Genomic DNA, 14,936 nt, shown 5'->3' on the forward strand with positions numbered 1-14,936 from the left:
AGGTTTTTTTTTCCAAGATCTTCTCTCTTTCTCACACACAGCCTGATAGTGAGTGACATTAAGTTCCTTCCAGAGATGCCGCCTAGTAAATTTCCAATTTGGAAAAATCTAATAAGTATTTGGGTTGAACCCCCTTTAGCATTCTATAACATCACGAGTGTAATGTCTCTTAAATTGGAATGTCTTTGTTTTTTTTCTTTGTCCGACTCCCTTGCTAAACGTTGGGTCTTTTTATATTTAAAAATGTTTTTTTATAAAGAAAACACCCTCCTGTTCTGCCTGCTCCACAAATCCAGCCTCATTACCAGCGTTTAATGAGACCCCATACTCCGTGACATGCAGCCGCTCCATCTCATTAACGAAATCGCTCTTCAATGCTGATTATTTTATTTGGAGCCATAATTATATTTCTTTTGGCTGAATCACGATTGAAAAGCGAAAGACATTCGGGGGCGCGGTGCCCCTTAATTGAAGGATGCTGAGAAGATTTAGCGACGGTGGGATGCGGGGCGAGGCTGAGAGGTTCATCCGGCAGAGCAACTCGCCCCTCGCCCCGCGCCATCCTCCCGGCTTCGGCAGAGAGAGAGAGAAAAAAAACATCCACACAAACAACTTATTACTTCTAATTCATGAACTGTCTGCGCTCTCACAAAATCACCTGCACGAAACAAGAATCTAATTTGTTAACCTGGCATTTCTGTAGATGGAAGATCGATTTTCTCTTTAGAATTCTCTAATTGAGTGAATATAGACGCCCGAATTAGCTCAGTTGGAAAAAAGTCAACAAAAATCATCCTTGTAAAATAAGCCATATTACTTCTGGAATAGCCAAATAATAAACGAACGCGGATCGAAAGGTCCCTGATTGAATGACAGTCATATTCTGGAACTAACTGGCTTTTAAAAAGCAGAGCGGGGTACGGTGTTAGAATATTAACTAACCGGGCTGAGATTGCTGGAATTACATTTGTTTTTTTGTGATATTATTAAAAGTCTATCCTCATCTCCAGAATGCGTGAAAATATCTACTTTCCACTCAGATACACCGCATTAACTTGTTCGAGGCGAATTTGTTTGTTTGTCTATTTTTATTTATTTGGGGAAAAGATTGATGTGTTCTTATTATCAGTATCTGGTTAAGAAACAAATGGAGGGAGGAAGGACGCTGCGGTGCGGGCGCTTTTGAAGTTTTTGGCTAATTAAAGTTTTATATATCCACATTTTTAAAGGATTAAAATTATGATCGTTACAAGGTTTTTTTTTAATCTGCCGGTGTTTACTTACCGGCTCTTTTGCATAAACTATATAGAAGTTCCCCCACCCCAATCACTGGCTTGTTTTATGTAACCGAATGACACAGAAGGGTATTGCTCTAATTTGCCGGCGAATTAAAATTGATTCTTCTCATCAGGCAAGAAAATAAGAAAATGTGCGATCGTTAATTATTGCAGTGGACTCTTCATTTCAAACGCCAGGGGTCGAAATAAGCAATTTATATATATATATAAAAAAACAAACATAGAATCAAACCAGGGCGCCCTGCCTAAGCGAAAGCAGATGAAGAAATAGCTGAACATCTGACTAGAAGCATGGGCGATTTCTGCAACTCCCACAACAGTTTATAATCCGTTAATTAATGTGAATTATTTGCTTGGCCATTTCTCAGTAAGACACAGCCAGTACGTTGGTACAGTCAGGAAATATATTTCCACACCGTCATTATTTTCACTGAAGTCCTTTTCTTCATCACACTTTTTAAAAAAAATTACATTTGGCCAATAACATTTAAGTCAATTCTTTCCAAAGTGTTGGGAGGTTTGCTGAGGGGCTGTGTGTCAACTGGAAACTTTAATATTTACAATCAATTGTGTCTCCTGCTCCATCTGCAGAATTTACGCCGTTCGAAATTTAGCTGGTTGTAACTGATAAGAGATCGGACTTGTGGATTCTCCGAGTATCCACTTCAGAGGAGAGTACACCCAGAATAGCGGCAGGAAGTTTACCTTGGTAAACGCATCTGTTCTTGTAACAAATTCAACATCCCATCATCAGATAGGGACACCAGCAAATGGAAATCTAACCTAACATCCAAAAAATGTCAACTTTCAAATCTCGACGATTAAAAAAAAGCTACAAGAATTCATGTTCCACGTTACCCTGCTATCTCTAGCTTGGTTCCTAACCGCGTTGTGTTTGTATAAAATTGAATCTTTGTGTTCCATAAGAAACAAACTCAATAAATAAATTATATTACCAGCGACCAATATGTATCCAGACAGCTAGTTCACTGCTGCCTTTGGTGTGAGGAACAATTTGAAACCTATTTAAAATCTACCGATCGCTTCTGTAAAGAGCTCCTTTATCCCCGACTCTATATTTTAAAACTCGATTCTGACCAGACTGGAGCTGTCCCCCCAGCGCCGAGGTAAGATGCTGCTTCGGAGAGCGCTACAAACCCCCGAACGCCGTCAATTCTTTGAGGTTGAGCAGGTAGCAATCCACATTGAACCCGTCTCCGTCAAAGTGTGGTAAGTTATGTTTCGATTCTCTCCACCTCGATTTCTGCCTGCAACTTATTTGCTAAGTGATTTTTGTTTTGTTAAGTGGCAATAATTTTAACTGCCTCTCCCCATCGCCATCACCGTGTAGCAACTATCAGATCCACCCAAATCTTTTTAAAGCAATTTATTCTCTTGATGTCGTGTCTTCATAAACGCAGATGAGACAAAATTCAGCATAAAATGAAATAACACTAATATTATTAGGACTGAATCTATTCTGTTTCTTTGGGGGAGACTTGTTCCAGCTAATTCTATCCATAAGGAGGAACTGCATATTACAGGGGAGTTTTTTTTTAACGACGAGCTAGCGCCTGCATTGTAAACTTTCTCCCCAGCCAATGTGAATCATTGCAGTTTTCTGCGTGACTTGTCTCTACCTGTTTTACTCTCCCTTTTGGTAGCAACAAGCTCAGAGTTCCCCAAGACACCAACTTGCCCCCCCTCCCCCAAAACCTCCCCACCCCAACCACTATCCCCCACCGCCCCCCTTCTCCCCTGCCTTGGTTTCAAACCTGCATTAAATGTTTCTCTGCCTGCTCCGACCTGAGACGCCACAGCGCTGTGAGAAGTCATAAATGCAGCAAGGGTATCAATCACCCGGCTGCCATTACCAGGCCGCAGTAAACAACGAATAATAAAACCAATGATCTCTTTATAACGGAAAATATACTTAACTGTAGCGTTAAGTCGATACATTTTCATACCCAGATACCGTCTCAATTTGACATGAAAAGGCGTATTGAAAAAGAGCTCGGGCAATAACCAGAAACGCGTTTACAGAATGAAAGCAAAACGCTCCTTTCTGACATTCTATTCCATTAACCACGTTTTAACAATGCGATGATAGTTATACATTTAACCAGGCTCTCTGCTCAAACACCTGAGTCTCTCCCTGAGGCTGCAGCTGCCGGCTCTGGACAACTGAACTCCGTGATTCTTTTTGTTGTTTTTGTTTGTTTCCACTGGCAGTGATAAGGTTTATTTTCTTCTAACAGCAGCTTGCTCATCTTTCCCCAGGTTCCGCTTCACCTTGGTTTCCTAATGTTATTGACGTGTACACATGCACACCGAGAGTTCGGAGACCGTCCCGTGTGGACTGGAAGGAGCAGGCACCAAACTCAAACCTGGAGTCCCGGCTCGGAAGCCTGTGTGTCTGCCCGATATCAGGATGAAAACGCTCTGCCGAGGATCCTATCGACACTCACATTCATTCTGAAGATTGACGTGTCTAAAAGCAGAATTGAATAAATCTAGGCAAGGTGCAGAGAAAAGAACAAAAATGCACAATCTGCGTCTCGGCGCCTCCTTTGTCTGCTCCTCACTACAGAGAGCGTTTACAAAGCTCACTCTCGAATCTGCTTTTAGACCTTTCTAATAGATGGTGAGAGTCAACTTGCTGCACAATTAGCTTATTGTACCTTATTTTAACTGACTTTATATAACGCCAGTTTTGGACTTTTATTACCACTTAATAAATTCTCTTAATTGCATCAATTTTGTTTTAAAAAATCAATCACAATCTAGATGAATTGTATCAATGAAGTACATCAGTCTCAATTGTGCCTTGTTACGCATCTTACACTATGTTTTCTCGTGTTAAACTAAACGTCTTAAGAGATACGATTTCCCTGGTACTAATACTATTTGGATGGACTGGTTCATACACCAATTACATCTACCCTGTAATCTGCTCTCTATTTCCACTGATATCATTCACAACAGCAGATCTTTTCCGTTGACAGCCCAATCTAAACCAGTAGCAAATTAGTACACATTTATACTGATTTTGTTTTAATAATCGTAATAAAAGCTTATAGATTTGGCACTAATTAGATAAATGCCTAATGATCTTGAAAATTACTCTGGTTTGAAATATATTGCTAACAGAAACTTTGTTGTTGGCTGGTTTTGGAATTCAGAAGATTAGAGACGGATGGCTTCACGTGTTTTTACAGTTCTGCAAACCGCTCAAGCGGCGAGTAAGTTGTTAAAATCCATAGTATTGACAATTTGCCGATTCTCCCCACCCCTACAACCCCCATACATAGGTTTAATTTTGTACCTCGTCCGTAAGTTTTCAGAAATATGTCCAAAGTCGAACACTTGTGAAGTGTTTGATTGCAAACATACTTGTGACAACCAAGAGCTTCCTTGCGGTCCATCATTATTACGGGCGAATGTTGCAAACCCAATTGGAGAAAAATCAGAACATTTTGGAAATCACATTACGCTTGGGCTTGGGAAGGTTTGGCGCAGGGTTGGGGGGTGGGGGAAGAAGTGGGTGCTGAATTCCTCCGCCCGATTTAGTTCTGAAAATATGTAAGTTCCAGGCATATAATGTGGTGGGGAACCGATTCCAGCCTTTTCATAAATGTGCAGGTCTGATATGTTATGTAATTGTGGCAGCCTTAATATTTGACTATGGTTCATAATAGATTACATTAAGGCACAGGAAAAGAAAGTGAGCAGATAAGGTATAGTCAGATAAATATAATTCCTGTAATATTGGCTTTATTATGTTTGGTTTGTATCTATTATCCAAATTAGAACAGGTCATTTAAAGGCATAATATTTGACGTTGAAAGCTAATAAATCAGATTTAGAAAGCAGAAATAGAATTGTAAATGTTCCGAGTGCTTTCTGACTGGTTGGGTGAGAGGAAGGAGGGGGGTGGGGGTGAACAGAGCTGCCTTGAGGCATGCGTAATGGAGTCTCACTTTGCTCTGACATTTGCAGCGGTGAGTTTTGATTGGCCCTGATTTGGAGCTGCTCATGGGCTCATTCAAGTGTTAAGCACCACCCCGTCCTTCTAAAGGAGATTATAATGCAAGAGACTCCCTTTTACAACAAACAGAAATTTGTAGTTTTTTTTGTATTTTTTAAAAAAAAACCTCTCCGGTTTTTAGGGTACTCTCATCACCCTGGAGCGGTGCGCCATGCTCTCTCACGCCGACCTCCTGGACGCTCGCCTGGGTGAGTGTTGGCGCAAAAGTCCCTTCCAAAATCCCCCCAAAAATATGTAGAGACCTCTCTGTAGGAACGAAACCACCGGGGGCTGCTGGCTTGCCGCTTCCTACTCATAGGCTCTTCGTTATTCCGCTTTAATGCTACGAAAATGAGTTAATTCTATCTAAAAGTAATTATTTTAGTTTCAAATTACTGCAATAATTTGATTTAGAATCAATTTAATAGAATTGTGTTCGTTCTTTGAGTTCGGAAAATCTATCACTTGTTAACAACTGATGGAAAGTTTTTTTTATCCTCACTTTATGTTTTTTTTTGTGTGTGTGGATGCCGATCTGATTTCTACCGGTCTTGTTCCATTTTTTTGTCTCCCAGGGATGAAGGAGGCGGCGGCTGAACTTCTCGGGCACCGGGAGGCGGTGAAGTGCCGGATGGGACCCGGGGGCTCCGAGCCTGGTCACCCGGGCGATTGCCCTCCGGGCTCAGACACGGTGGAAGGTGCAACTCTCCTTCCCGGGGACAGCATCACCTCGGCCGGATCGAACCCGGGAGGAGGCGGCGGCGGCGGCGGCTCAGGCAGCGGCAAAGACCCGGACAAGCAGCAGCAACAACAGCAGCAGCAGCAGCAACAGAGCCAACAGAAACAGAAGAGGCACCGGACCCGCTTCACACCCGCTCAGCTCAACGAGCTGGAGAGGAGCTTCGCCAAGACGCACTATCCGGACATCTTCATGAGAGAGGAGCTGGCTCTGCGCATCGGCCTCACCGAATCCAGAGTGCAGGTAAGAACATGCCCTCAACACACACACACACACACACAGGGCTGGAGAGGGGCACTGCGGGAACAAACCACACTGCAAACACCTTTAGGAAATGTGCAAACCCTTCTTTCCTTAAGGGTACCTTTAACGAGGTTACAGTATCCCAATCAAATCCCCAGCCGACTTCCAAACTAAGTATGAACCCTGCTGTCCCATTCTGTAATCAGGCGGGGAATTAACTCCACATTCTCACTGTTACTTGAATGTCATTTTCTCCAGAGTTCTTAAGATGACATGATGTAATTCTTGTGGCTGCGTTGGACACGTTAATCTCTCGCTTCTTACATTTCCTTAACCTTGCTTCGGGGGTGAAGGAACTTGCAAACTTGTAAGGGAGAATCCAACCGCTTCCCGGTTAAAATAATTTTTAAAAAAAAGGACGGAACTGCAGCAACAAAGTCAAGCGGCTGACCGAATGTGTAAAATCACACACCCCTTCGCGCAATCTTGAGAGCGAAGGAGATAGATGAGAGCAGAATTTGACAAGGTTTCGGGTTATTAGCGACCCACCATGCAGTCAGGAATGAGGGCGGGAATCCCGAAAGATAGACGTTTGAAAGGCACCCGGTGTCTTTAGCAAACACAACCTCACATTTCAGTCCACTTTACACTGTTTCCACATATTCTCCAGGAGACGCCATCCTCAATAATCTGAACCAGAAGCAGCGGAATTAAATATACTCCCGAAGTGACTATACGATGAGGTGTGAAAGCAGCGATTCGTCTTCAGAGAGCGCGTGGCACCACAACAAATGTATAGTTTTTGTTAAAAGATAAAGCTATTTTTAAACCATGCATAATTTTGAAGGAATTAAGAATTGAAACACACTGTTCTAAACTTCTATTTCTGGCGGCTTGCCTTTAGGTAGCGGCCGTTAAGATATTTAGTAACTAGACCATGATCAGGCTTGGCATTTAAATACTCAAACTTTGATGGTCATTCCAAAAAGGAAATGGGATAGCGAACGTTAGGAGATGAAGATTTTGGTTTCAACACCAATTCCAAATCGAACCATATAAAGTTGAAATTTATTTTCTCAAAACGTAATGTTTGTGAAGATTTATTTCAAAATTAGCGTTCAAAATAATGATGTACCTGATGGAAATTGCAGATTAAATTATCGGCCGGTAGTTTAACAGCATAAAATGCAGGGTTCGAGTTCATAACTGGGTTCATTAAGATGAAAGAGCGTCTCAATATGCTCTCGGCTACTGGTGCCCGTTAAGAATTACGAATGTGCGCAATGTCCCGCGCCTCCTAAAGTAATACAACCCCACAGAAGTATCCTCCCGGACAGCTGGGCATGGCAACAGCAGAAGGAAGCTCCTTTGTTTTGAAACGCGGAGACTTGTGTGAGATTTCCGGCTTCTGACGAAGGGTTTGATCAGCAAATCACCCGAAGCGGCTATCTGTAATTACTGCTGACACTGGCCATTACCGTGGCTGGCCAATCAGTTAAAATGATAGCGATTATAATCGGATGATAATGGAAAGTGTAAAGAATTACATTTTAAAAGTTTGCGCCCAGAGCGTACCTCAAACTTTTTTTTTTACATTCAAGGCGAATAAAGCTGACTTTAAAGTTCTTGAGGCTTTCATTCAGCTAGTAGAAGACTACATACCAAATATTAGCAAATTTCCCACCTTTTCAGTCCAAATCTTTACAAGGGTACAGCCTGGATGGAAGGCTTGTCATCTCAGCAGCACGGCCAGAAACCCTAGTGATCAACATTACCAACAAAAGAAACCAAACGGATTCAAGTCCAGGGTAACATTAAAGAAGATATTTTTAAGACTGAATTACTCTTACTTTTTGAACTCAAATCGAAAATTTTGGATTTAACAGTAAAGCAAAATATAACCAAACAGAACGAGCAATATTTGGCGTAAATTTGACAAATATTATCAGTAAACGCACTATAAATAGTTCTTGGCACTGACTATACAATATTTTACGATTAGAACTCGTGTAGATTACTGCTAAAACATCACAGCGTTTCTAATAAACTTGATATAAAACGGCTCCCGCCTACAAAGCTGAAGGTCCCAATAACCAGGTAGGGGGCCCAGTTAATAATGAATAGCGCTTTTATCACAGACCAGGCTCATGTCTTCTTGTCTTAAATAAAGTCCGGTTGACGGAGATTTGCTTAGTTGCAGCTCAGCGTTTAGTTTGAAATTACCTTTCAATTGTGTGCGATGCCAAATTGCAATATTAGCCTTGAACTTAGATTTAAGTTTGGACGTTAAATGGAGGAAAGCCGGTGGCTGATCACTTAAACAAACAGGTCCAAGATGATCACATATCAGTTCCGACATTGGTCAGACTGTTTCATAGAGAATGATCACATGTACTCACTTCATGAGGAAAACCTTTCAGTTACATATTGAAATCGAATTTTCACGAAATGTTGAGGCGTCATTAATGTTAAACCCTGTTATTTAGAGATATTTTCGTTCTAACCTATCGTCCAGATTAATTTTCTCTAAGGTGACAAAGCTGGTCCCGTGGTGTGAATGTAATGCGGGGTTTTGGAGAGGGTTGCTAACTAACCCACCTCCTAAACTGCCCAAAAAGGGTCACCTCCTTTGCCTTAATCTAACGTGTTAGTGTTTGTTTCCCCCTCAACGTTTACCATCAAATCCGTTCCTGTCATTTCCCACAAAGGAGACATTATCTAAAGTTTATTCAATTTCCACAGACAACGCATTAGAACATAAATCATTTTTCTCTTCACAGGAGCCCGATGAACAAAGGCGTAAATCAAGCCAGTCTCTCTCTTTCTCACACATAGGGAGAATGTTTAAGCCCAAACTATTTCGAAATCATAATATAGAACAAAAGGTGTTGATTATAAGTTTACAGCCTGCCTCAGAAATATCGAATTCATTTATTTACTTAAAATATTTCACACCAACAATTATTGGCAAGCCATTTCCGAATCATCTGTCGCCTGAAATGGTTTGTTAAATGGCAATGTGAAAATAATGCAAATCATGCAATAAAATACAATATCATCAGCATCATCATTAGTCTCCAGCATGTATTAATTAGCTTCCAATACTTTATTTACATAAAACCCATATCAGGGAAATAACGCTGAACAGTGATCCTTGAGATCTCATCTTTTCATCCTAATTATGTGTTTTAATTCTCCCTGTAACCTGTCGGTCTATATTGTAGATATGCAATGCCCCGTCACCTGCCACATCTTAATAGGCGACAAGTTGAAAGTATTTTCTAGTTTTCTAATGGAATGAGAAATTGCATTTTCTCTAACACTATTAAAGTGTAATGAATTTCGCTGGGATTTCACGGCTGACTGGCCAGAATGAATCTGTGCTCTGTGCACATCGAAAGCTTTAAATTTCACACAAAATCTCCGCATTAATCATCGCAAATATTACAATGAAATCTTCATAAACCCAACAGTTTCCTGGAAAATGTAACATTTGAAACACTATATTTTCTGAAAAAAACATTTCACATCCGTCATAACTGTCATGGGCCATTTTACTGGCTTATTTTTTAATAAATAGAGGTTAAAATCTCAGAAAAATTGCAGAACTTGCGCGTAAAAAATGTAATTCTAAACAGGCAAATTGCAGTATCTGGAGTCTGTTTTGTACAAGTGACCTTCTCAACTATAACAATTTAATTGTAATACAAATAGCTACGTATTTCTGAGACTGCAGTCAGTATTATTTAATGTATCGATTAATTCCACAGTTACTTTCCCCTTTGCAGGACTTGATCTTGGCCGAAATGTGTCGAGCCTTCTCCCAGTACGATTTGCATTATCCTGATAAATAACGGTGCTAATTCTTTCATATTCCTGGTTTCTAAATTATCTGAGAGCTATTGAAAAATTAGCTGGAATTAATCTCGCATATTTTATACGGTTCATTTTCTGGCCCATCTCCCATTCTTTATTAGACGAATAATACTTCTTTCCTCAATCAAGATAGAGATAGCTCTTATTTCAATTCCAGAAACCGTGCCTCACCTCATTGGATGTGCAGGATTTTCTAACGGTTTACGTGAAGTGATGTAAGACAGCCCTTTCCCTTTTCTTTTTAAAAAAAATGTTTTTAAACGCTGTTCGTTTCAGTTCGATTTCATATATTCGTTGCGATAATTTTCGATGTCAGGTTCACTCCTCGTGCCTCAATATCGCTCTGCAGATTTGCCAAGTTTGAGTCTTTTTCACGACCATTATATTTCAACCCCTTCCCAGATGATTTTACTATATCTTTCAATGTCCCCCTGCGAACCTGTCTCCTTCCCGCCTCTGTCGAATGGAAATTGCAAGATGTGATTGTATTTCATCCTGTGTTAATTGTAGATGTATTTGTGTTGATCTGAAGTTCTGTGCACCTTTGGAAGATCAATTCGTTATAAAGAAACTTGATGAAAGGTCAGAGGACTCGAAACGCTAACTCTGCTTTCTTCCCACAGATACTGCCAGACTTGCTGAGTTTCTCCAGCAATTTCTGTTTTAGTTTCAGAAAGTTCAAAACGTGCATCTGATAGGTGGTAAAAGAAAACTCCTTCAATTTGAACACGCTCACCTCGGTCTCTTTCAGGGCAACTTTTTAAAATTTTGAATGTGAGGGAATAAATTTGTTCTACTTTGAAGTGTTTGCCTTCCTGAATGCGCCTTTAAGATTCCCCCCTCTTCCCCCCCCACCAAATCGTTTCCTTAAATTTCCCTGTTGTTCTCGAGCTGATGCCCCTAATGGTCTCTTTGTCATCGGCCCATCTGCAGTAATTTTTTTTCCGGGAGTTGACCTTTCGCCCTCGCCGCTCCAAGGAAAAGAAGACAACCTGCCCTCCTCCCTCACTCCCAGTCACAACCCCTTCCCCACTTATAAACCTGATGATCACCCTTCTCTGGGGAATCGTGGGTAGTATCAGTTTATTTAAGTACCTGTGAAATTTCGGAGTTGGGGTTGAATCATGTGCATGGGGAACAGTTGGCGGGGTTTGGGTTGGGTCAGTCAAAACTGAAGATGGTCTGGGAAAGGAAGGAGTATTCTCAGTCAAACTGGGAGCCCACAATCCGTGAATATTCGGTCATGTGCACACACACACACATAGACACACACAGACACACACACACATAGACACACACAGGCACACACATAGACACACACAGACACACACACACATAGACACACACACACACATAGACACACACAGGCACACACATAGACATACACACACACATAGACACACACACACACAGACACACACGGACACACATACACACATAGACACATACAGACACACACACACACATGCACACACAGACACACACACACACAGACACACACAGACACATGCACACACAGACACACACACACACGGACACACACACAGACACACACACACAGACACAGACACACACACACACAGACACACACACACAGACACATACACACACGGACACACACACTGGATCCAGCTCAGTTTTGTGCTCTTTACTGGACACTCTCCCCTTTGGCTCTTGGTGTTCTTCAGAGGTTTGCAATGTCTCTCATTAATTGTGTGTCCTTTCTTTCCCCACCCTCCCATCCCCACCACCTCAGGTTTGGTTTCAGAACCGCCGCGCCAAGTGGAAGAAGCGCAAGAAGACCACCAATGTGTTCCGTGCGCCGGGCACGCTGCTGCCGACTCCAGGACTGCCTCAGTTCCCGGGCGCCAGCATGGGAGACGGCCTGTGCTCCTTCCACGCCAACGATACCCGCTGGGCCACGGCGGGGGTGGGCGTCTCGCAGCTCCAGCTGCCCCCGGCCCTGGGCAGGCAACAGGCCATGGCTCAGTCCCTGTCCCAGTGCAGCCTGGGCGGGCCACCCAATTCCATGGGGCTCTCCAACAGCCTGGCCAGCGCTAACGGCGGGGGCTTGCAGTCCCACCTGTACCAGCCCACTTTCCCGGGCATGGTGCCCGCTTCCCTCGCCGGCCCCGGCAACGTGACCAGCGGCTCGCCGCAGCTCTGCAGCTCCCCGGACAGCGACGTGTGGCGGGGGACCAGCATCGCCTCCCTGCGCCGCAAAGCACTCGAGCACACAGTGTCTATGAGCTTCACCTAATGCAGCTCCCCCTGAGCAGCTCTCCCCTAACCCCCCCCCCCCCCCTCTCTCTCCCCTCCTCCCCAGCCTTCTGTCCAGCAGCCAAACAGCCAGGGAGTCGACTCAGGGTTTGCAATGCATCCTTCAGTAGCCACACTCAAATAGCAGGTGGGAGGGAGAGGGAGGGTGGTTGGTCAAACTCTTTAAAATTATTAGTATTGAAAGAACCCACTCGAGGCACCAGGGACAAAGTGACAACCAGATGGACTCAACTTCAGGAAGTGTGGCATTGGCGGTGATGTGGGACTCTGAGCTGCCTCATCTTTCTCAATCACATTTCCACATGGCGCCAGCTGACCAGTTGCAATAACAATGTTAAACCCCACAACGAAGGAGCTCTGACCAACTTTAGGGGAATTGTCTTTCTTTTCCTCTCTTTCGTTTGCTTTAACTTTCTGCACGTTTGTATTCTGCACATGTCTAATTAGTATGTAATCACTCTGATACACCTCAGCAGGCCCAGCTCCTTGGACATTTCGGTGAACTTCACTGTCATTACCTCCGGGCCCCTTCCCGCTCCTCTGACTCTTCACCTGCCCCCCCCCCCCCCCCCCCCCAGGAGTAGATACACAGCCAGCCTGCCCTCCCTAATTCAACCTGGTCCTAGCTGACCACTCGTTCAGCTCCAGTTGCCCACCTGGATGCCATGACCCTGAATATCCTTACCCCTCAAAAGATATCTAATTTATGATCATTTCAATTGACCACGACTCACTCTCCTTGGTTGCAGAAGAGGCTGGATAGTCAATGACAGATAGATATGTGAGATTAGCCTTTGCAGTGTTGCCTCTGCACTTTTAACAATTTGACTGCACAACATATGTTTTGATTCACCATTCAGTCAAGAGACCACACTGAGACATACTTCAGTCCTGCACCACAGCAGCCGCGGGAACACAAAAAGGCGGTGCAAGAAGGTGTACTGATTCATACTCTTTTCTCAATGCACTATGTCATATCGTTTGCGAGACTTGGTTCTCCGTGGTCGTAGCTCATGACTTGCGTGATTTTCTTTTTTATATATATATGAGAAAGTCCTTCAGTTAAAAAATGCCACTTGCACAGCATGCCGAGAGGAAGGTCACCAGCATGCCATGTGCACGTGAGTATTTCGAAGCCCAGAACCAACATAAAGTACCCACTCCACATCTCCACCTGCATGAACTGGTCAGAATTAACTATTGGGCGGAAGTTTCATGTGAACGAAATGATCAAAGCTGTGATATAGGATGTTTTTTGTGTAGAATAACCATACCGGTTATACATTGGTCGATTCGTGATATGTTTTAACTTATTGTCTGTACTTATTTATTGAACATAGATTTACAAATAAATGTTTGATCTGTTATTGATTTTCTTTTGCGCTGGGTTAAAATTTATTCATTACAGAGGGGGAAATCCTGCCATTTTGAATATGTAATATACAATATTCTCTTCATGTTTTCGGATTGTGTGATCTTGGCTTAACATCCCTTTCTGATAATTCGCGATAGCATCCTCTGTGCCTTTTTAGCTGTCATCTACAGCCCGAATCAGCAAGGCACCGAATCTGTTTCCAAATTAGTCAAGCTATTGCAGAGTTATGTTTATTATTAAACAACGACAAATTGATACATCATAACTTTAAAAAAAATCAACGTACTGGTTAAGTGTTGGCTGGGCTTTCGATGCATTCAGTAGAAGAGAGTACAGTTAAAAGAGCACAGAAACATAGGAAATTACCATTCTGTTCATCACTGCCCAATTTAGCAACTGATGGTTATTATTTTAAGATGTTTTTAATACACAATGTGTATTAAACCTTTAACGGAATTTATAAGAAAAAAAAGCTCTATGATTTCATGTACAGTTATTTGTATTTAGAGATGTCAGAAGCGTTCAAAAAGTGAAACTCGATCTGTGGAAATTCAATAAATGAATTGAATAAAAACAAATGCAATGCATTGCAGGAAAAACAAAGTTTCGACGTTATAGTTTTTGCACAGCCCTTCCACGTGTGTTTCACTATCAAGTGACGAGTAAAATATAAAGACAGGCGGCATTTTTACCTCACTGTTTTTCGTTCGTTCACGGAGTGTAGGGCTTCGCCAGTTAAGCCAGCATTTACTTTCCCTGATTTCCCTGGAGAAGGGGGTGGCGAGCTGTTGTTTTTTTTAACCTCGGCAGTCCTTGAGGAGTAGGCGCACCCAGTACTGCAGGGGAGAGAGGTCCAGGATTTATATCGCAGTTACAGCCAAGAAACCTGGTATTTTGAAGTCAGGGTGGTGTGTGTGACCTGGAGGGGGACTTGCAGGTTGTGTTGTCCTCCTGCAGCTGCTGCACTTGTCCTTCCAGTTTGGAGAGGTCGCAGGTTTGGAAGCGATAAAAGGGGATTATTTTTGAAGTCGGTGCCAATTCGGTAATGGCCAGATCGTGAAAAGCATGTGGAATTCGTTTTTATAAAGAGTGAGTAAC

At 42.7% G+C, this 14,936-nt stretch overlaps 1 protein-coding gene across 1 annotated transcript; it reads left to right on the forward strand.

The window, feature by feature from the left end:
* Positions 1 to 5,497: 5,497 nt before the first annotated feature.
* Positions 5,498 to 12,609, forward strand: otpa (orthopedia homeobox a). Its single transcript, XM_060843593.1, has 3 exons — positions 5,498 to 5,534; positions 5,901 to 6,307; positions 11,940 to 12,609. Exons 1-3 carry the CDS (start codon positions 5,498 to 5,500, stop codon positions 12,441 to 12,443), a joined length of 948 nt encoding a protein of 315 aa, XP_060699576.1. The 3' UTR covers positions 12,444 to 12,609.
* The last annotated feature ends 2,327 nt before the right edge of the window (positions 12,610 to 14,936 follow it).

This window comes from Hemiscyllium ocellatum, chromosome 2, assembly GCF_020745735.1.
Source record: "Hemiscyllium ocellatum isolate sHemOce1 chromosome 2, sHemOce1.pat.X.cur, whole genome shotgun sequence".
In the NCBI taxonomy this organism is placed as follows: domain Eukaryota; kingdom Metazoa; phylum Chordata; class Chondrichthyes; order Orectolobiformes; family Hemiscylliidae; genus Hemiscyllium; species Hemiscyllium ocellatum.

Bases quoted from the DNA above. Each gene is read 5' to 3' on its own strand.
- otpa (XM_060843593.1), top strand. From the start codon at position 5,498: ATGCTCTCTCACGCCGACCTCCTGGACGCTCGCCTGG. The intron at 5,535-5,900 runs GTGAGTGTTGGC...TTTGTCTCCCAG, and splicing joins CCTCCTGGACGCTCGCCTGG to GGATGAAGGAGGCGGCGGCT. The intron at 6,308-11,939 runs GTAAGAACATGC...CCACCACCTCAG, and splicing joins TCACCGAATCCAGAGTGCAG to GTTTGGTTTCAGAACCGCCG.